Raw genomic sequence first — 22,275 nt, forward strand, 5'->3', positions numbered from 1 at the left:
TTCATATTGCCCACACCTGTTACTTGCCATGTGTGAGTTTGAATGAGCATCATATGCTTGAAACAGTTTTGTTACCCACAATTTTGGAAAGGTGCCAACAATTCTGCCTGGCCTCTTTTTGGGGATTTGTGTGAAATTGTGTCCAGTTTGCCTTTTTTTCTCTTTTGTTGTTCTAATACACACAAATTAAATACAAAAGAGCAAATGATAAACAATAATTTAAAAAAAAAAAACAATGGGAGACAAAAATAGAAAAACCTAAGTTGCTGTGTCACTGGTATTGGCACCCTTTACATTAATTAATATGGAAACACATTTTGACTCACCAAAGTGATTCACCTGTGATTAATTGTCGGTGCCCATGTGACATGAATTAGCCAATGAATGATGACTTCACTGTTTTAAAAAGCCACATGGTGCGCAATGTTATAAAGATGTTTGCCAAGCATGGGACCTTAAAGAAACTCCCTGGACGTGGAGGAAAGAGGAAAATTGACAAGACATGTCTTCGAAGGTTAGTGCGAATGGTAGAAAAAACACCATGTCAAACATCCAAAGACCTGAAGGCCAACCTGGAACAGTCTGGGGTCATGGTTTCAAAAAGTACCATATGCCATACACTAAACCAAGCAGAGCTTTATGGGCAAAGGTCAAGGAAGAAACCATTGCTGAAGAAAAGACATAAAAAGGAACGACTGATCTTTGCCAAAGAGTACCTTGACAAACCACAATCTTTCTGAGAAAATGTTCTGTGCATAGATGAAACAAAAATAGAGCTTTTTGGCAATGCAAAGCAATGGTTTGTTTACAGATGGCGCAATGAAGCTTATAAGGAAAAGAATACCTTACTAACAGTTAAGCATGGAGGAGGATTCATAATGCTGTGGGGTTGCTTTGCTGCGTCTGGTACTGGAGGCCTTGACCATATCACAGGAATCATGAAATCGGGAAATTATCAAGAGATTTTAGAGCGAAATGTCCTACCCAATGTAAGAAAACTTGGTTTGAGTTGAAGATTTATGGGTCCTCTAGCAAGACAGTGACCCAAAGCACACATCCAACAGTACACAGGAATGGTTGAAAAAGAAAAAATGGACAGTTTTAAAATAGCCAGCAATGAGTCATGATGACCTCAATCCCATTGAAAATATTTGGGGTGAGTTGAAATCTAGCATTAGGAAAAAGAACCCTGCAAATATTCAAGAGTTTGAACAAACTGCAAAGGAAGAGTGGGAGAAAACTCCAGCTGAGAAGTGCAAGAAGCTTATAGATGGCTACAAGAAACGTTTGGAGGCTGTCAGCAATGCCAAAGGGTGTGCAACCAATTATTAATTAAGGGTGCCTTTATTTCTGTAAATTCTGTTTATTCTGTATCTTCTTTGAAATTGCAAAATGGAAGTTGAAAAACAATGTTTTATTGTTGTATTACTTTGGACTACTAATTAAAAAATTCTGAGGATATAACTTTGGTACTTTTCTATTTATTTCTGAAGATATTGTGCAGTCTATGAAAAAAATGAAGGGGAGTCAATAATGGTGAGCAGCACTGTACATGCGCTCAGCTTGTCAGGGTTACCAGACATCTTAAGCCACAGATTATCTCTCCTGAGAACAAAACAATGGAGAATGTTAAAACCCTACAGCCATCAGGTGGGAAATTGGGAGGCCCGCAAACAAGTTAGCTAGTTCTCTAATTTTGCCAAAATTGAAGGCTTTGTTCAACATTGTTCAAATTTGCTTTGGCACCACTAGGTCACAAACTACTACCCCAAAAAAATCGTTTACCAATGGGTTCATTATACAAGAATATTGAAACGTAATTACTAATATATCACACCAGATAGATTATCATAATAGCCAAATTCCGTATCACATATACCGTACGTCAGTAAAAGACTATGCAGTATAAAAATGTGTATGTGTGAAAATCCGTCTGGTACAAACACTAATACTGAAGAGAACCAGCATGGGATGTAAACCTTGATTAGTGTTATATGGTATATGTGTTTTTGGTAATGAATATGCCATATATTAATTTACTAGCTGATTTGTCATTTTTATGGTGATTCTGTTCCCCTAAGAAAATGAACCACTGACCAGCTGGTTCAGTGATTTGCAGTAGAAAGGGTTGCAGCATCACATTTGTTGGCAGATGTGCCAAATGAACTAATGTTATGCAGGGTCACATCTGCTTTGAGGTGGTGGTCAGAGGTGGTTCTCAGGGGGTAATATTTTACAACCCCTGAGAACAGTGTGAGACTAGCCATCGGCAAATGCCACTAGATGGTCCGGTCGTGAGCTGCATCAGCCTGCCAAACTTTTAACAGTATTGGCATCTTCAGGATATGCAATCTGCTTCCTACTCTGTCACTTACTGTGGCAGGCTGCTGGCTACTTTGGGCTACTGAAACCTGTTGGAAGGCCGTGTCACATAGAGAACCCTATTGCGATGCTCGCGCCAGCTCCCTGTAAAACAAGCCGAAAGAGGTGATGGATGCTGCGAGGGGAGCCTGAATTAGGGGAGTATATTTTTTTCTTGCGAGAGATTGTGGTGGTATCACACTGTGTATAAGCAGCTATGAGGGCATTATACTGTGTATAGGGGGCTATGATGGCATTATATTGTGTATGGGTGCTATGGACCACCACACTGTGTATATGGACTTTGAGCAATCATCCTATATATAGGGAGTTATGGGCCATCATATTGTGTATTGGGGCTATGGGCAATTATACAGTATATATAGGGGGCTATTTGCCATTTTACTGTGTAGAGGGTGCTATGGGGGATTATACTGTGTATAGGGAGCTATAAGACATCACACTGTGTATAGGGGGCTATGAACCATCATACTGTGTATAGGGGGCTATGGGTCATCATACTGTATACATTACTCTATGAGCCATCATAATGTGCATAGGGAGTTATTGGCCATCCTATCTATAGGGTCATCATACTTTGTATAGGGGACAATGTGGCCATCATACTGTGTATAGGGTGGCTTTTTAACCATCATTCTGTGTGTAGGGCTGTTGAGCCATTATTCTGTGTATGGCTGTCTGTAGAGAGGAGGCGTAGTATAGAGAAGGGACAGTATAGAGAGGAGGTACAGTATAAACAGGGAACAATATAAAGAAGGGATAGTAAAGAGATTGGGTACAGAATAGAGGGGCACGGCATGGGAAGATATTTTTATTTAGGGACATTATAATGACACTGCTATTTTGTAAGCCACTATGTTGAAATGTGCTGAAGAACACTAGAGAAGAGGGACGCTTGTCCATAATCATCATGGCGTCCGGACCAGATAGAAACAAAAGGGATGGTAACTACTTCAATCATAGAAGATGTCATCTATAAGGTACCTAGGTGTAAGGCTATGTGCCCACGATGCAGAAATGCTCAGGATTTTTTCCTGAGCATTTCTGCATCTCCCTGGCAGAAAAAAACGCATGCGGATTGTACATGCAGATTGTACATGCGTTTTCCTGCCAGGGACATGCGGATGTGAAGCGTTCTTCACTTGCATTTCCGCATGCGGGTTGACATCACTTGGAAAGTGCTTGTGACAACTAGGTCACACTATATAAATTCATGCAAACAGCATGGATTTATATAGTGTGACCCGAGAGAATGGTTAAAAATAAAAAAATAAACCTATACTTACCTTCCGATGGCCTCCGAGACTTGCTGCGCTCCTGTGCTGGCTGCCGGCAGATCGCGGTACGCTGTACTGAAAGACTTGCCGTCACATGACTGTGACGTCAGCGCAGGTCCTTCAGTCCTGCGCGATCTGTTGGTAAGCGAAGAGAAGGAGTCCAGGGGCCGTCGGAAGGTGAATATAATCTTTATTTTTTATTTTATTCTTTTTTTTATGTTACCTGGGTGTGGAGGAGAGTCTCCTGTCCTCCACACCCAGGTACCATCTGCACATTAGAACGCGCCAATTACGCAAGTACAGATGCAATCTTGCGGAATTGGCGCGTTCTAATGCAAGTCAATGGCGGTGAAAACGCAGCACTTCCGCAAAATTAATGGACATGCTGCGGATTTTTGAGCGCAGCATAAACGCTGCGGAAATTTCGCAGCGTAAACGCTTGAAAAATACTACCTGTATCTATTCAGTACTGTGGTTCATGTATGATCCGTTGTCTGCAAATGGCTGGTAATATCCTTACCATTGTTAGCGACAGACTGAGAGTTGTAGGATCATGTATTCTATGTAAATTGCTGGGAATGATCTGATATTGCAATTGATCGCTATAATAAGCTTTGTGTTATATTCATGTACTGATGATAACTCTGGTGTATTTATGTACTTATGGTTGTTCTGATGATATATTAATTTACTGATGGTTGTTCTGGTGGTGTTTTAATGTACTGATGGTGGTTCTCATGATGAATTCATAAACTGGTGGTGGTTTTGGTGCTGTATATCTGTACTGATGGTGGTTCTTGTGATGTATTTCTATACTGCTAGTGTTTCTGGTGATGTATTCCTGTGTTGATATTCGTTCGGTTGATATATTTCTGTACTTATGGTGGCTCTGGTGATGTAATTCTGTACTGCTGGTGTTTCTGGTGATGTATTCCTGTACTGAGGATGGTTCTATTGCTGTATTCATGTTCTGTTGGTGGTTCTGATGGTGTATTTCGGTACTGATGGTGATCTGCAGTCTGGAAATGGCTGGTAATATCCTTGCCATTGCCATTGTTAACAACATACTGGGAGTTGTAGGTTCATGTGATACCAATGTGAATTGCGGGGACAGACCTGATATTGCAAATATTCGCTGTAATAAGCTTGATGGCTCTGATGCTGTATTCATGTACTGATTGTGGTTATGGTAATGCATTCATGTACTAACATTGGTTCTGGTACTGTAATAATTTACTGTTGGTGGTTCTGATGCTATATTCCTGTACTGATGGTGGTTCTCATTCTGTATTCCTTCATAGGAGACAGTGGTTTGTTCTATATATTTCAATACTGTCATATTGTAGTATATAGTATAAGGAATCAGATAATCAAGTTCCGTAAGGGAACTAAATAATAGTGAATGAATACCGTAAAAGCAAAACCCATAAAGCAATGATGAAATTGCTTTTGTTCAGTACAGTTTTAAATTGCACTGCAGGGAGAAGCGGCATTTAAATTTTCACTTTAGGCAACAGAAAAGCTAGAATTGTACATGATGTTACAGTATATACTAACAGTCCATCCATATGTGCAGCACAAGTAGACTTCAAGCAGAGATCTGTCACATTTGGACTAGTTGTTTTGTTGCCTTTTATGTCAATTGTATTTTTTATTATTTTTGTTTTTGTGTTGCAGCAAAATGTGCTTTTCAAGTTTTATTTCTAAAAGATTGATAATAAGATTTATTTCCATCTTGCTCTAATGTGACAGATCCATGTTCCTATTTGTAGAGGAAATGGGTTGTCACATATATTTGGCCAGTAGGGATCTGTCTACCTGAGAGAGTAAGTTACTGTTAATCTTTCTTGTCATTTCAAGTCATATTCCCTTGTTATGGCAGCTGTGACAGCCATCAGCCGTGTGTTTATACTGAACCAAATATATTCATGTCAGACAAGCATGGGAAAACCTCCACCGTGTGAAGCTGTGATACTGGTGTCTATGTGAATAATAGGCCGGCGGTCCATGAGTAATACATAAAAGACCATAAACAATTTAGAGGTCATTTACAAAGATTGTTGCTTTCAACATTTTTATATAATGTCATGTATGCATGCACAATATTTACATTTTCACATACAGTTTTATACATTTTGATATACACAGTCATAGCTCAAAGTGGCACAGATGAATATCCCATCTACAATGTGAATGTGACAGGCACTTTAAAAGGTCGATACTGATTTATAGAATGGCTACTTGCAGTAAGTGGCACTGGATTCCTTGTTCTCCTCCTCTATTAGTCTGCTATATTGTATATTTTGGGCTTTAAAATACTTTGGGGCACAAATTACAGATCAGACCGGGTATGTATTGTGGAAGGGTTTTTCTAAAGGGTGGAAGGCTAGCAATGCAATATGCATTCAATTATGTGTGATGTATCAGTTATTATTATTATTATTATCAAATAAACTAGTTGCATTTTGCTTTGACTGTTACATTTAAAGAAAATGTTACTTTCTCCCCGCAGCATTCGGCTAAGTGCAGGCGCCGGGCAGGTTAATAATGCTATTAACCTGCAGATTAAACCCTTTTATGTGCAGATTAAACCGTTTTATGCAGGTTAATAGTGTTTTTTTCTGGTGACAGGTTCCCTTTAAGGAAACATTTGTGCTAAAAATGCAATTAAAAAAAATTATAACATAAAACATTTAGCCTAAATACACGCCCCCAGAAAATCCTGTGAGACACACCCCCTTGGTGAGAACCATAAAAAGTAAGCCTGAATTGAAAAGCCCATATGTCTGGAACTGTATGGTGCATTTAAATAAGAGCAAAAAAAAAAGAATACTCAGCGGAGCAGCAGAAATATTATAAGAGCAAAATTGGCAACATTTCACATGATCCCATTCTCTCTTTCAGTTTAAAAGGGGGTTGTCATAATTGGACAACCCATTAAATGTCCATATTATCTGTCAGATATCGTCAGACACTCAGTCATGCTTTCTTTCATAAAGAACTAATTAACCCAGGCGTGTTTTTGCACGTGTGAAAAAAAGAAGAAATTGAAAGGAAAATGTGATGAACTTTTATATACAACTATATGATGCATTAGATTATGTATCTCATTTTTCCAGTCCTCTTCATTTCAGACCTGTCTTATTATTTGTCCTGTCATATCTAATAGGAAAAATATCACGTCTAAGACCACAATAGCTACATTAAGCAACTTGAGGACCTTCATCTGCATAGAAGGACTCCCACTTATGATGATATTTTTCCTTAAAAGAACATTTTGTAAGAATTCATCTTGGATGCTTTCCATAAACTGATTTTTTTGCCACCATGTATTTGTATGCACATCTCATTACAGTAATTTAGCAGGGATTGTTATTCCCAAAGAGAACATTTTGCCCCTAGGTCCTGGCTGTAAAAGTTCATGAGAAGAACACACCTTGGTAAAGATTCCTATGGGAATGAGTGCTTGAATATGTCTCCTGGAAAAACATCTTAAAGTTGAGACCTAGTGATCTATACCCTGATGCCACAAATAACCTCATTGCTCCAAAGATGGGAATGTAAACATAATAAAGCATTGGATTTTGTCTCAGATGCCATGAAAAGCTTCCCATCCCCCACCTCTTCCACAAGACATTTTCATCCCATCTGTAAAGCTGTCAATGTGTCCGCCATTTCTTACAAATATCCATGGTGCATGTGTGTGTCATACTTTTTTACTTGTCCCTTATTAATAGTTTGGGTTTTTTATTATTCTATCATCACAGCTATGTGTAAACAACAGAGAAACTTTCATACAGCAGCCAAGAAGAAGTTAAATTTCAAGAGCCCCAATCCCTTATCTGGATCTCTGCTTCCCCTCCCTCTGATCTAATTCTCTGTTTTGTCTCAGTGTCTCAGCTTTGAAGACAGCCAACTACTTAGTTAAAAAAATAAATAAACTTTTGGGTGATGCAAGTGGCCTCAGGATGCCTGATTTTGACTCTTTCAGAACATTGTGCAGAATACAATAAAAAAAATAAAAAAATCAATAATTTTTTTTTAAAAGCTTGATACTGCACATAGAGCAAAAAAAAAAAACATTGCAAAAAGTCATTAATAATTTTATTGTAACATAGTGTTGCAGAGATCTAAAACTACAAACGGAGCGTTTTATCACTCTCCCTGAGTCCAGAGCTGCCTCTCTTCCAATGCTCCGGGTCTTGTAACTGCTGCAGCCAATCACTGTGCCCAGCAGCTTGTGCAGTCTACATCAGCAGAGCTTCTGATCCCAGTGATTGGCTGCAGCGGTCACAAGCACGGTAGATGTGATGTCACCGATGCAGCAATTAACAAAGACTGGAACAGCTAATGACAGGGTGAGTAATTGCTCCTTTTGTTACTTTAGAAGTCTGCAAACCTCTGGTAGAACAATGTCTTAAAATGGACAACGCCTTTAAGTTTGTTATTGTACAATATATTATTGCCTTATATCCTAATGCTATTGTGTTTAGCATAAGCTAACTCCAAATGTACTTTCTTTCTCTTAAAGGGGTTGTCCTACAGTAAAAGTAATTTTTTGTTTTCCCTATGACTCGCTATCCTAGCTACTTGACTACTGCAGACAATTACAGGCTGCAACGTTGCTGGGACTTCCGAACGAGGCAGACATGAGGTATTGGCGGAGACCTACAGGCTGGATGGAAGGTTAGTATGCCTCCATTTATTATTTTTAATCAATCTATGCCTAAAAAATGAATTTGCTCGTGGACAACGTCTTTAACAATATATCTTGTGGATATGTCTTAAGTGTCCAAAATGAGATAACTCTTTTTTAAAAAAAAAAGTACATCTGGAGCCAGCATTTTCAGGAGAACGGGGCCCCAAAGCGTGCCACTGGGAATGGAGACGTGCTCATCAATTTTCAGAACTCCCATACAAGAGAGAGACAGAGAGCCATGCATGCATGGTCACCACTCCATTATCGACAGCATCATTCTGTTCTCATTATAAATGGAGTCCCACTACCAGGGCCTCAAACATTTCCCACTTTTCTAGAGGTCTAAGGGCAATAGTGACTTGTAGGATCACTGCTTCTAACAGGTGGCGCTACAGAGTTCTAGTCCTCTTCCTCTCTAAAGAGGCAATTTGAATACCACATTTGGGCCACCGTCCCACTATCAGTATTGGGTCAGTATTCGGTCAGTATTTTGTCTCAGGAGTGGGAGCCAAAACCAGGTGAGGAACAATCAGAGAAAAGGTATAATAGAAACAAGTCACCAATTCTGCATTTATCACCCACTCCTGGTTTTGTCTCCCACACCTGAAAGAAAATACTGACCGAATACTGACCAAACACTGATAGTGGGACCGTGGCCTTATACAGAGACTTCAAGAGAAAATCTCTTTAAATTTCTATATTAAAAATAAAAAAAATTAGAAAAAAAAGTTTAGTCCCCAATAAGTTTCTTGTATTGCTTGTACCTTTTCCTATGTATTTTTATAGAAAATATAACCTTTTAATATGAAAAAAAAAACTAGAAATATTGTATTGATGTCACAGCATGAAGCAAGAATATGAAAGAAAACTCTGTTTCACCCAAATGTTTCTGATTTGGAAAAGCCTCCACCCCACCATTCCCATAGGCATTCTAGAGAATGTTTTTAAGATTTGAAGATAGAAGAACAACAAAGATGAAAGCAAGACCTAGGCTGGATACCAGTATATAGCGTATACACAGTACGACAGTGCACACATACCCCACTCATATGCATCAGTACACCGGTGAAGTATACAATCTGCCCCAGCCATATATATATATATATATATATATATATATATGACAAAAGCACATAAGACAATATTCCTCCCCAGTTTACAAGCAGTACAAGTTTGCTACACAATATACTTTTTAATTAGATCCATGAAGCCCTACTTGTATCTAACTTAGTAAGGGGTGTCCTAGTTATAACAAAAAAAAATAGAATTTTATTATGCTTTTTATATTCATTCTTTGGGAATATTCTGTAGTTATACACTGGCACTTTCAGCGCCCTTATCCGATGAAATAATACATAGTAGTTGTAGTATACACTGTATACAGTTCTTTGCATGTCCCCCCCCCCCCCAAAACATTGACTGTAGAAAATAAATAATAATTGACTACTGTGGAGATGTGTTGGGTAGTAACCACGATCATTCACTAGATGTCTTATATTTAGTTCCTGTTAGGTAAAAACTTCAACATTACAAGAAGACATCGCATATTTTAACTCGGTATCAGCTCAGATGCACTTATAATCACTAACGTGAAGAAGAACGTTACGGTTTGCAATCTAATAGATCAATATAAAGCTCAGGTCAAGTAACAAATACATGGAGTTCTTAGTAGATTTTGACCAGAATTGACAATCCAGGACACAGAAATGACCCATATAACACATACCCATTGATGACTTGGAAGGACTAGGGACCCCAGGATATCAGCCATAGCACCCAGCATCTGATCTGTCCGCCCCACATGTCTCTGAGGATTCTTCATGTTATACATCCAACTCCTTGAGGAATCCTGCAGTTGATCTTTAGCCCAGTGTCCACTTCTCAGCCACAGCTGGTGCTGCACCCATTTAAGTTGTAAGCAGCAGAAGCTCTGGATTTAGGAAAGTGTTGGAAATGAAAGGTTAGAAGAGTCAATTGGGAAAGTGTCTGTGAGAGTGTAAGTGCTGGGATAGAGCAGAGCAGATTGCTGAGAGGCAGGGAGAGGCAGGAGCACAGCAACCTAAACAGTGATAAATCCTTGCTACACGTAGAAAGCCAGTCCCTTTCACCAACTCCCCTCTACAAGCCTCACTGGCCTCCTCGCTCTGTAGTGGAAGGCAGCCATATGTTTGGTGTAAGTTACCGTAACATCCCATGCAACAGCTGGGCTTGGAAGAAGATGTTTAACACTTTCACTGCCAGAAATCTCTTGGACGAAAAAGATATTCCCATAATCTGCACTTAAAAGGAATAACAGATTTGATATATTTGGCCCCCTTCATTTGTATCACATTCCTGGATTACCAAATCTTGGGTTTTCTCATTATTATTCAGAGGAATCAGAGACCTCATTGGGTTGAGTGGTGTCAGTATTGCCCTTCAGGAGCCCCTTATTATAGGGAAACTGTAGGAGTCTGGCCCAATAAGTAGATGATCCATGAGCCATTCACTAGAAGAGTTTAGAAAACAAACTTCTTTCCAACATGTGTGCAAGGTTCAAGGCCCAGTCACTGGCTTACTGGTGGTGTAACTAGACAAGGGCATCGACCTACGTCAGCCTTTCTTCGATAGAAACATTTAATATGTGAGGATAATAATAGTCTGTGTAAAAAAAGACGTGATCATAATGTGCAGAATAACTTGAAGCTCCACGAGCCCCAGTACAAAATCTTCAACGAGGATCCCAACAAAAACGGGTGTTTATTCGTATTGGTCTACTCATAAGACCTTTTTTGACCCCGCTCCAATCCAAGTGTGTGACTGCAACCCCTGCTAAAATGATATGTACCCCTCTGACCATAACGAACTACATGTCTCACCATCATCAGCTAGGGAGCTAAATACCTAAAGGCACTCAAAGACATTACATTGTGTTGTCAGAGCCTATTCCGCTACTTTGGGTGGATCTACAAGCAGTGATCCAAGGTTTCATTGAGATGGATTATTTACAGGTAATGCTCCATTGGTTAAAAGTATGATTATTAGCTCATTTCTAGAAGGAAGAAAGTTTCTAATATATTTTCAAAAGGAAGAAAACATAACTTTTAATAATTATATTTAAGAACATGTATACCATCCATAAAAAGAGATAAGTCTCATTGCTGAAATGAAAATTTCCATAAACAAAGTCAAAGGACCGTCTCTCTACTAAATTAGTGTAAATTTCACACAGAAGCTCAAAAAAGTACCTAGTCCCATTAGAGGAGGAGATTGGGATAGGGCTATACTACAGAAAGAAGCCAAGTGGATTTTTCATATGAAAACAATGTCACCGATGGGCTTGAATGAGCAAATCAATTATGGGTGTTTTATTTGAAAGGGAATAATCTCACAGCTCTTCCTTTTTAGTAGTTCAATCAACACGCATTATGCATACCTAAAAAGATCCTGCCTACAACCCTAAATATTTCTATACCGCCACCCACTTTATTGATAATATGATGGATATGACTGTTAATGGGGCACCTCTTCATAGGCCCCTTTTCTTCCCCACTTCCATCCTCTTTCCTCCATCGACAACCCCCATGTTTTTAAACTCCTTTCCTTCCATCTCGCGTCGTATTTGGCATCCCGCCATCTCCAGGGTATAAGATTCGTATTGGTTATGGCGTCCCACTGTGTTTGTGGGGCCATCGTAGTGAATTGGGACCTCTGATATCCCCTACATACATGTATTGGCAATTCTTGGAGCCAGATAGGACAGCCATGGCATGGCGACTGCTTCGCAGGATTTGTGATTTTTGGCTGGGGACTGGTTGTGTGTGCGATGCATGTGATTTAGAGGCCTGGATGCAGTGTGACAGGACCGATGGATATTGGATGTGACACAACATATCCAGCACCTGACACAGTGGTGGAGCGCAGATCATGCGTTCCACAGTCCGAAAATGACGCGACCGCGGAACCGGTAGTGACGTTCCGATCATGTGACTTAGCTGTGGAACGCAGAGTGTGCGTTCCACAGCCCGAAAATAACGTGGACAAAAGATGGATACCGGATATGACGCGAACCGGAAGTGACGCGACACTCCGATCGCGTGGTTTAGCGGTGGAGCGCATATTCTGCGTTCCAAAAACTGGAAATGACGTGGTTTACAGACCACGATACCGGAAGAATGCTACAGAGCGCACTCCAGGTAACCAGGGAGATGCACGCACATGTAGACCATACAATGGAGGAAAACAGGTGGCACATGGAGTGGGTATACATGAAGAGGCATCACCACCTCAGGTGAGGTCACACATGTATTTAATTACAGCCGCAATTATCAGAGTATTTATACGGGCCTTATTCAAACCCTACACTCTCTGCAGACCAGGACAGAGAGTGGAGGGAGCGCTATAATTTATGCACTCATCACTTTAGCATCTATTTTTCCTGCAACAAGATAGTCCCCTGAGGATTTCGCTTGGACGAAACGCGTAGGGACGCTACAAGGGAAAGTGCAGGGCCTCCGTAATAGGGCTAGTTGTGGACTGCGCTTGTCAGGGCGGGAGCTCTGTGGGGATAGTTGTAAGCTTAAGCCTTAAGGGACAAATAGGGCCAGCCTGTACGACTACTTGAGCCAGAAGGAGATCCCCTTCTTCTCCCCCCCGATGACCACTCCAGTCCCTGAGAAAAACAAAGAATGGGTGAGAGAATTCCATTTTATTGACACAATTATGTCTTGATTATATAGGATCTGCACTCGGATCTGTAATTTATATTAATTGTGTTTTTTCTCGTGAAAAAATCTCTGTCTCCTTTTTCAGTTATCCGTTCTAGGGGATAGAGATAAGTGGCTGATCTATGATTTAAGGGGAGGATTACATTTTCTTTCCTCCCCCTATTATCATTTGACGCATATCTGAATCTGCAGGGAGGATCAGTGTCCTGGGGGAGAGTGATTTAATTGCCTCTACCCCTTGTATGCCTTCCGCTCCTTACAGATTCTATCCAAAAGCTTGATCTTCACATTTGAAGACAAAATAGGAGCTTCTGTGTGTAATTTACACTAATTTGGTAGAGAGACGGTCCTTTGACTTTGTTTATGGAAATTATCATTTCAGCAATGAAACTTATCTCTTTTTATGGGTGGTATACATGTTCTTAAATATAATTATTAAAAGTTATGTTTTAGATTCTCACTTTAATGCTGTCTAATAGTCAATACCTGGTGAGAACATATCTCAATATTGGTGGGTGTCACTCTCACTACTTTGCTTATTGATATACAAATAATGTAGAAGTATATTGTCTCTATTCGTACAATCTGAGGAAACAGGCGCTGCCGGAAAAGTCATTCTACAGATGCAAAAGAATGAGTTTTATTTAAAATCTAACGCATTTCGGTGCAGGCTTCGCACCTTCATCAGTTTTCAAGTACAAGTGAGGGAACCCAACAGATTTATATATACTAACATTTGAGAGGAGCCACAGAACACACTCACATCTAGGTGCGGTGAGTGATGATTTAACCATCCATAATCCATGCGTATACGACAATGGTTGGTGTTTTCATACATTACAAGATATTCCAATAGCAATAAATTAATAACAATTAATATTAAACTTACAGTTTATAAACATCAGAATATTAAAAAAAAAATACATAACTTATTGTATGAAAAATATAAAGAATAAAAAAATGAAAAGTAGAAAAAACGACAGGGAAAAATGTAAATAAAATAGGGGATAAAAGTGAAAATTGCAAACAAAACAGTCAATGTAATCATGAGTATATGTATAAGATTAGACTTACAACCACATGTCTATATATATATAGATAAATATACTGTAAATATAACAAATTTCAAACCTGTTCCACCATCTCATTTTAACCATCAGGGATTAAACTCTGCATTTTAAAGAACCAAAAAGACTCCTGTTTATTTAAAAGGGATCAACAGTTATTAGAATTAAAGGGGATTTGTTTTATAGAAGTAAAGCCTTCTTCAGACGTCCGTTTTGTACGTATGTGTTGTATCCGTTATTTTCATGGATAGAGCATGCGCCCATTATAATCTATAGTGCTATTCACATGTGTGCGTTTCTTCACAGACCGTGTGTCCGTGCAAAACTCACAGAGACATGTCTGTTTTTTACGGTATCATGGATGAAAATAGTCAATACAAGTCTATGGATCCGTGAAAAACACGTACAGCACACGGATGGCATTTGTGTGCTGTCCGTAATTAACATTGCAATGTATAGGAGAATCTTTGTAATTTATTTATTTATCCATCCGTGAAAAAGTCTGATGACACACTGATGGTAAAACTGGTCACACGAATCATACACTGATGACATCGGTGCCATTTTTTAAGGTACGTGTTTAAACACGGATGAGTGAATGAAGCCTAAGGCTATGTTCACACTTTCAGTATTTGGTCAGTATGTTCCATCAGTATGTGTAAGCTAAAACCAGGAGTGGGTGATAAATACAGAAGTGGTGACGTGTTTCTATTATACTTTTAATCTGATTGTTCCACTCCTGGTTTTGGCTTAGAAATACTGATGTAAAATACTGACCAAATATTCAACGTGTGAACGTGGCCTCACTCAATGAGAACAAATCCCCTTTAATTCTAATGATGAGTCTATTTCCGAGTCTGAAACAGAAAAAACTGGCCGGCACTTCCAAAACAAGAAATAGGTGTGTACAGGTGCTTACTAGGAGCAGCTACCTCCATATGCAACTAACAAACAAAGCAGCACACTGTAACGCTAAGTATGCGAACATGAAATATATGAAATTTGAATAGCATTACTGCTGTGGAAAATAGAAATAAATGAGAAATCTTAGCGCATAAATTGGCCAATTCATGTGTAGCTGGTAGCCACAATAAGGCGTCTCTCAAAATACCAGGACCCTACCAATGTGAACTCCTCTCTAAGAGACATCTGTCTGCTTGTGTGTGGGATAATAAGATCCTGCTGCAATTAAAATCACCTGTGGCCTAGAGACGGAGTGCTCAGTCAAAGCTTATACATAGAAACAGAAAAAACTGGCAGCTACCTCCATATACAACAATATTTCAGAGCCTGGCAGCTACTCTTACAAACAGAACACAGGAACGCTCCGCTGAACCTGTCTATGTGGGAACTATGGGAGACGACTATCAGATGAATGATCTTTCAGCCCTCAGCTATATAATCCGACCTTTTCTCCCCTTTGAAAATGCATTAAATCTTATTGTTGCTTTCATTCATTCTCATCTGGACTATTGCAACTCTCTAGTGATCAGTCTCCCTCTTACCAAACGTTCTCCTCTCCAATCCTTCCTGAATGCGGCAGCCAGGATAGTATTTCTGTCCAGCCGCTACACGGATGCCTCCACTTTGTGCCAGTCATTGCACTGGTTACCCATCCACTACAGAGTATAATATAAACTTATTGCTCTAACCCACAAAGCTCTCCAAAGTTCTGCACCACCATACATCTCCTCCCTCATCTCTGTCACCTCATTTTACCCCTGCTCTCCATTCTGCAACTGATCTAAGAGTAAGATCCTCCATAATCCGAACCTCCCACTTCTCTCATGCTGTGACACATTTCTGGAATGCACTACCCTGGACGATCTGATTAATACTTGGCCCCCACATGTTTAAGGTGTGCTTTAAAAACACATCTCTTTAGACAGGCCTATCACCTGACTTCATTAATCTAACTCTCCCCTGTTCCATCTTTCTATATTTTCCTCATTTTCCTCAGAACCTGGTCCCTCCTACTCATCTGTCTCCACATCCTCCATGCACCCAATACCACTTGGTAACTGTACTTAGACAGATACTGGCTGATGACGGGATCATGCAGCTTAATATCATAACTACTATTTATTATAATGATGGCTGGACCATACATGACATGAACGTTCAACCTATTTTATCCTCCCTCCATTTCCTTTTAGATAGCCAGCAGGACCCTCACTCCTGCTGTAACTGTTGAACTATGTGTTACTCTGTAATATCTTTATTGTCTGTACATGTTCCCTCTCAATTGTAAAGTGCTGTGGAATAATTTGGCTCTATATACATATAAAATTATTATTATTATTATTAATGTGCATTGATGCCTTTACTCATGGACATAGCTCCAAGGTAACAAGGAGTAACAGGTCTGTAACAGCTGTCCACAAAAGTCTGTCTCTTTATTTTGGAGGAGTTACTAGCTTGGCTGATGTGAGAAAGTTTTCTTCCTTCAGACATGATCTACTGATAGTCGACTTTTAGGGTCTTCTGATGGGCAGTATTTCAGTGGCCAGAGGATATTATCACCTATGTATCTCATTATGGAGTGGGCTACACAGGTTGTAAATATACAAACATAGGTAATATAATGGTTCCCATACACATGATTTGCCTTTATCTACCATTGTGAATCTAATGTGTTTGGTAACTTAGTCATTCATACATTTTAGGCCTCCCACAGTTGTTGCAGTTTTATATGGGCACTTTCTGGAGTCATTTTTTGGGTTAATATAAATTTGATGCAATCCTGAGCGCGGTGACCTCTGCTGTCCTCTTTATTTTTATTATGAATGTGTAAGTCTCCGCAGAGTTTATGTCCTTCAGAATACTATGTACACACTTTCACTGAGATGTGTCACGTGCCTTGTCTGGCGATAGTCTTACATTTCAAACAGACATTACATTACAATGACGATAAAATATTTAGCTGAAAATAAAACATTTCATATTTAGAATAAAATTAGCCATTTACACACAATGCCAATTATGGAGCAAAGAGTTACACATCAATATTGCAAAATTCTGTTTGGGAAGTCACACGGTTTACTTGGTTATATTTGTTTATATGAGAATAAGGATTGTACGTTTGGAGCTACACAGGAGTACTTGCTCTATATCTATAAGGGCAATGATTGAATTATTTTGCTCACAAACTGTATAGGCAAAACAATAGGTATTTATTGACCTCTTCATCTTTTTTACATGTGAGTCTCTTTATGGGTATTTTTTCTGTTCATGCTGGTGTGCTACATTATATATAGTATACCAGCATGTATATAAATATAATATAGGCAGCTATTATTTTTTGTGATGTCTTGTGTCCTGTTTTAGGCGCTTATTTGTATATTGTTCTGAGGGGTCCTCTCTATTTAAGTAACAATACTTTGTAATATTTATGTATCAATAAAGATGTATTTTGGATTACATTTACTTTGAATAATTTTGGTATAGTTTTTAAGCTAATTTATAGGTTACATTATTTAATATGTTGCTTGATTATTTTGAAGTTAATTTTTTTGGCTGCTTTTGGTGGATTGTAGGTAATGTACATGTAGATCTTGTCTAAGCCTATTGTATATCATGCTATCTGCAGAAACACTATATCTAAGCCTATATCTGCTCTTCTATATAGAAAGCTGATAACAGACACCAATCATTATATTGTCCATAACAATACTTAGCTTTCCATAGAATCTAATTTAATCACCAAAACCATCATCAGTAGAAGAATATAGCACCAGAACTGTAGTTAGTACATGAATACCATATATTACCAGAATTAACATCAGTACATGAATACAAAATTGGAACCATTATCAGTCCATAAATACAGCATCAAAACCACCATTAGTACACAAATACAGACCTACCAGTAGTACATGAATGCAACGCAAGACCTATCATCAGTATATGAATGCATTTTTATTATTTATTATGCTTCACTTATATAGCACCATCATATTTTATAGTGCTTTACATACATTATCATCACTGTCCCCATTGGGGTCACAATCTAAATTCCCTATCAGTATGTTTTTGGAGTTTGGGAGAAAGTCAGAGTACCCAAAGGTAACCCACCCAAACATGGGGAGAACATATAAACTTCTTGCAGATTTTGTCCTTGGTGGGATTTGAACCCAGGACCCCAGTGCTGCAAAGCTGCAGTGCAAACCACTGAGCCACTGTGCTGCCCCCAATGCATCCCCAGAATCACAATCAGTACAGGAAAATGGCACCAGAACCATTATTGGTACAGCGGCTTGCAAAAGTATTCACCCCCTTGGCTTTTTAACTATTTTGTTACATTACGACCTGTGATTAACATTTTTTGTAATCCTATTTGTGTGTGATGCATCAGCACTAAATAGTCTAAGTTGAAGTGAAGTGAGAAAAATATAGGCATAAATTAAATTTATGGGATCAAATAACTAAAAATTGGCATGTGCATATTTATTCACCTCTTTTGCTATGAAGGCGGTAAAAATTTCTGGTGCAAGCAATTACCTTCATAAGTCACATGCTTAGTGAAAGGAAGTCCACATGTGTGCAATCTAAGTGTCACATCGTCTGTCAGTATATACACTTTACCTTTTATGAAAGGCCGCAAAGGCTGCAACACCATTAAACAAGAGGCACCATTAACCAAACAACACCATGAAGACCAAGGAGATCTCCAAAGTTGTTGAGAAGCATAAGTCAGGTTTGGGTTATAAAAAAATATCCCAATCTCCGATGATGATTCCCCGGAACACCATCAAATCCATTATCATCAAATGGAAAGAACATGGTACAAAAACAAACCTGCCAAGAGAGGGCTGCTCACCAAAACTCTCAGCCCAGGCAAGGAGGGCATTAATCAGAGAGGCGGCACAGAGACCAAAGGTAACCCTGACGGAGCTGCAGAGTTCCCAAGCAGAGACTGGAGTTTATGCCATACGACCACAATAAGCCATACACTTCATATAGGTGCCCTTTATGGAAAAGTGGGCAGAAACAGCCTTTACTTGCACACAAAATTTGTAAGGCTCGTTTTGAGTTTGTCAAAAGACATGTAGGAGACTCCACAAATATATGCAGGAAGGAGCTGTGGTTAGATGAGACCAAAATTTAACGTTTTGCCACCAAGGTAATAACTATGTCTGGTGTCAAACCAACACAGCTCATCATCCCAAGAACACCATCCTCATAGGGAAACATGGTGGGGGCAGCATCATGCTGTGGGGATGTTTTCGGCAGCAGGGACTGGAAAATGGTTTGAGTCGAGGGGAAGATGGATGGTGCGAAATACAGGGTTATTCTTGAGCAAACCCTATTTGAGACTGGGACAGAGGTTAACCTTCCAACAAGACAATTAACCAAAGCATACTGCTAAAGCACCACTCGAGTGGTTGAAGGGGAAACATGTAACTGTTTTGGAGAGGCCTAGTCAAAGTCCAGACCTTAATCCTTAATCCACTTGAGAAATGGTAGTCAGACTTGAAGATTGCCGTTCACTAGAGGAAACCATCTAACTTGAAGTAGCTAGAGTAGTTTTGCCTTGAGGAATGGGGGAAAATCCCAGTGGAAAGCTCATAGAGACTTATCCAAAGTGACTTGTAGCTGTAATTTCCACAAAAGGAGGCTCTAAAAAAAACTGACTTTAGGGGGGTTAATAGTTATGCACACTGAAGTTTTTAGTTATTTTATCCTATTTCTTGTTTGCTTCACAATAAAAAAAAAAACAAATGTTCACAGTTGTAGGCATGTTCTTTACATGAACAGATGCAAACCCTCAAAAAAACCCAGTGAAAATCCAGGTTGTGAGGTAGCAAAACACAAAAAATGCCAAGGGGGTAAATACTTTCGCCAGCCACTGTACATGAATGCATTACCAGAACCACCATAAGTACATGAATACATTACCAGAAGCACCATCAGTACATGAAAACATCACCAGAACCACTACCACTATCGATATATGAGTACATCAGCAGAACCACCATCAGTACATGAATACTCCACTAGAACCATAATCATTACATGAATACAGCACCAATATCAGTACATCATTAAATAACCATCATAAGTACATTAATATAGCACCCGAACAGTCATCAGTACATGAACACAGCACATGCTCTTCCATCAGTACAAGAATACATCACCAGAACCATAATCAGTACAGTAATACACCATCATCCATTCTGAAGGATAAATGCCACATCCTGTACTCCTGTAGGAGCTATAAACACCATACTGTCCTCCCTTATAAATTATAACTGTCACACTGTCCTCCCTTAATAATTATAACCGCTAAACCGTTACCCTTATGAACTATAACCATAGTACCATTCTCCCTTATGAACTATAACCGCCCATGAGTCCTCCCTTATAAACTATATCCGCAACACTATCCTTCCTTATGAACTATTGCCTTTATGTCCTTTATGTACCATGGTTTATATGCTGTCCCTTCTCCACTGTTTCCTCTCATGCTATCCCTATCTCCACACTGTCACCACCTTCACAGTGTCCCCCACCATACGCTGCCTCCTCTTCTCGCTGCCCCCTCTCCATACTTTGCTTCCACCTCACACTGCCACAATCCATACATTGCTCTCACTCTATCTCTTTAGTGTACACACCTCTCCCTATATAGTAAAAGATCCGTGAATCTTCTGCTTCACTATGGAGCAATTGCCTTTTCTGCTTTCTTCGTCGCCTGATGTCAGCAGTGTGGTGACAAGAACTTGTCATCCAGCTGCACATCATGGCAGGAAGCCACCATGATCAAGTTGAATACAGTTTAATATATATATATATATATATTTTAAATCTCCCCCCCTCACCCACCAGGGAGTTATGAGGTAGTGCACAAGACAGCTGCATACCCCTGCCTACCCTTCATCCTGGCCCTGTCCATTAGTAATAAAAGCTGGTCACCAAAATTTGCAAAATGATTTATAATAAACTTGTGGAAGATCAATAAAAATGGTATGCTGTGACTTTATTTATTTAAGGTTTTGTTATATATAAAGGGAGGCATATGTTAATATATACAGTATAGGGTATTGGTGCTACTTTTATATTATAAGTTACTAGTGTTGAGCGAGCGTGCTCATTTAACCCTTTAAATGAGCATGCTCAGGTGCTCGGCATCTAGGTTTGATCTGTCGTGGCTGCATGTGTCGCGCTGTTAGACAGCTGCAACACATGCAGGGATTGCCTAACAAACAGGCAATTGCTGCATGTGTTGCAGCTGTCTTACAGCCGCGACACATGCAGTCACAGCAGATCAAACCTATATGCCGAGCACGCCGCAAATACTCACCAAGCACCCGAGCGTTGCTTAAAGGGTTAAACGAGCACGCGCGCTCAACATTGTAAGTTACAGAATAACTGTCGTTTTCATTTTTTTAAAATCAATAGTACACATGAACATAAGAAACTTTGTAATATATCTTATTAGAAATCTGCTTCTTTCTCCTCCTGGACTGAACATTTATTCCCAAAACCCTTAATTTAATCTGTATTCAGTGAATAGGAGATGACAGTTGGTGCTCATTACATTCTATGGAGTGTTGTAACTGTCACTTCAGGAGAATTTAAAGCAGAATGTCTCTGTCTGCCTCCCTCATCCCTCTCAAAATAAAGTTTTAAAAGCAGTCATCTCCTATCTCAGTAATGGGAAAATCTGTCTTCACTGAATACAGATTTTATAGATTTTACTCATGAATTGAGAGAGATCAGTCCAGGCAAATCTTTCTAAAACAAATATTTTAGATATAAGATATATTACAAAGTTGCTTATTTTCATGTGTACTATTGATTTATTAACTAAAATTGAACTGTTCTGATAATGTTCAGTTTTTTAAATTATGATTTTGGAAGCCCTACCCATCATGGTGAAAGATACTGGACAAATGCCTTCACTTTATCTAGCAGTAGACAATAGTTTATCATAGATAAATCCGGAAGACGCAGCACATATTCAAAAAGACAAACTGTCTGTACAAACAGTGCTTCTCTGATCACCTTATTGTCACACGTGTTTCGGCATGCCCTAACCCTTCTTTAGATCCCAAGAGACATGTACTGTGATTGAAGAAGGGGTAAAACACCCCAAAACACGTTATCTCTGTGACAATGAAGAAATACTAGGATTACCA

General features: G+C 39.3%; 1 protein-coding gene across 2 annotated transcripts in view; it reads right to left on the minus strand.

The window, feature by feature from the left end:
- The window catches only part of ARHGEF25 (Rho guanine nucleotide exchange factor 25), a 399,528-nt gene extending 389,057 nt beyond the window's left edge, over positions 1–10,471 (minus strand). For both annotated transcript variants that reach the window (XM_073663292.1, XM_073663291.1), the window contains exon 1: positions 10,085–10,471. In XM_073663292.1, coding sequence (XP_073519393.1) covers positions 10,085–10,189 — 105 coding nt within the window. In that variant the 5' untranslated portion in view covers positions 10,190–10,471. The remainder of the gene's footprint in view (positions 1–10,084) is intronic.
- Positions 10,472–22,275: the final 11,804 nt, after the last annotated feature.

The sequence above is a fragment of the Phyllobates terribilis genome, unplaced genomic scaffold (genome assembly GCF_046119375.1).
Source record: "Phyllobates terribilis strain yellow unplaced genomic scaffold, ASM4611937v1 Scaffold_2__4_contigs__length_985480577, whole genome shotgun sequence".
NCBI lineage: Eukaryota > Metazoa > Chordata > Amphibia > Anura > Dendrobatidae > Phyllobates > Phyllobates terribilis.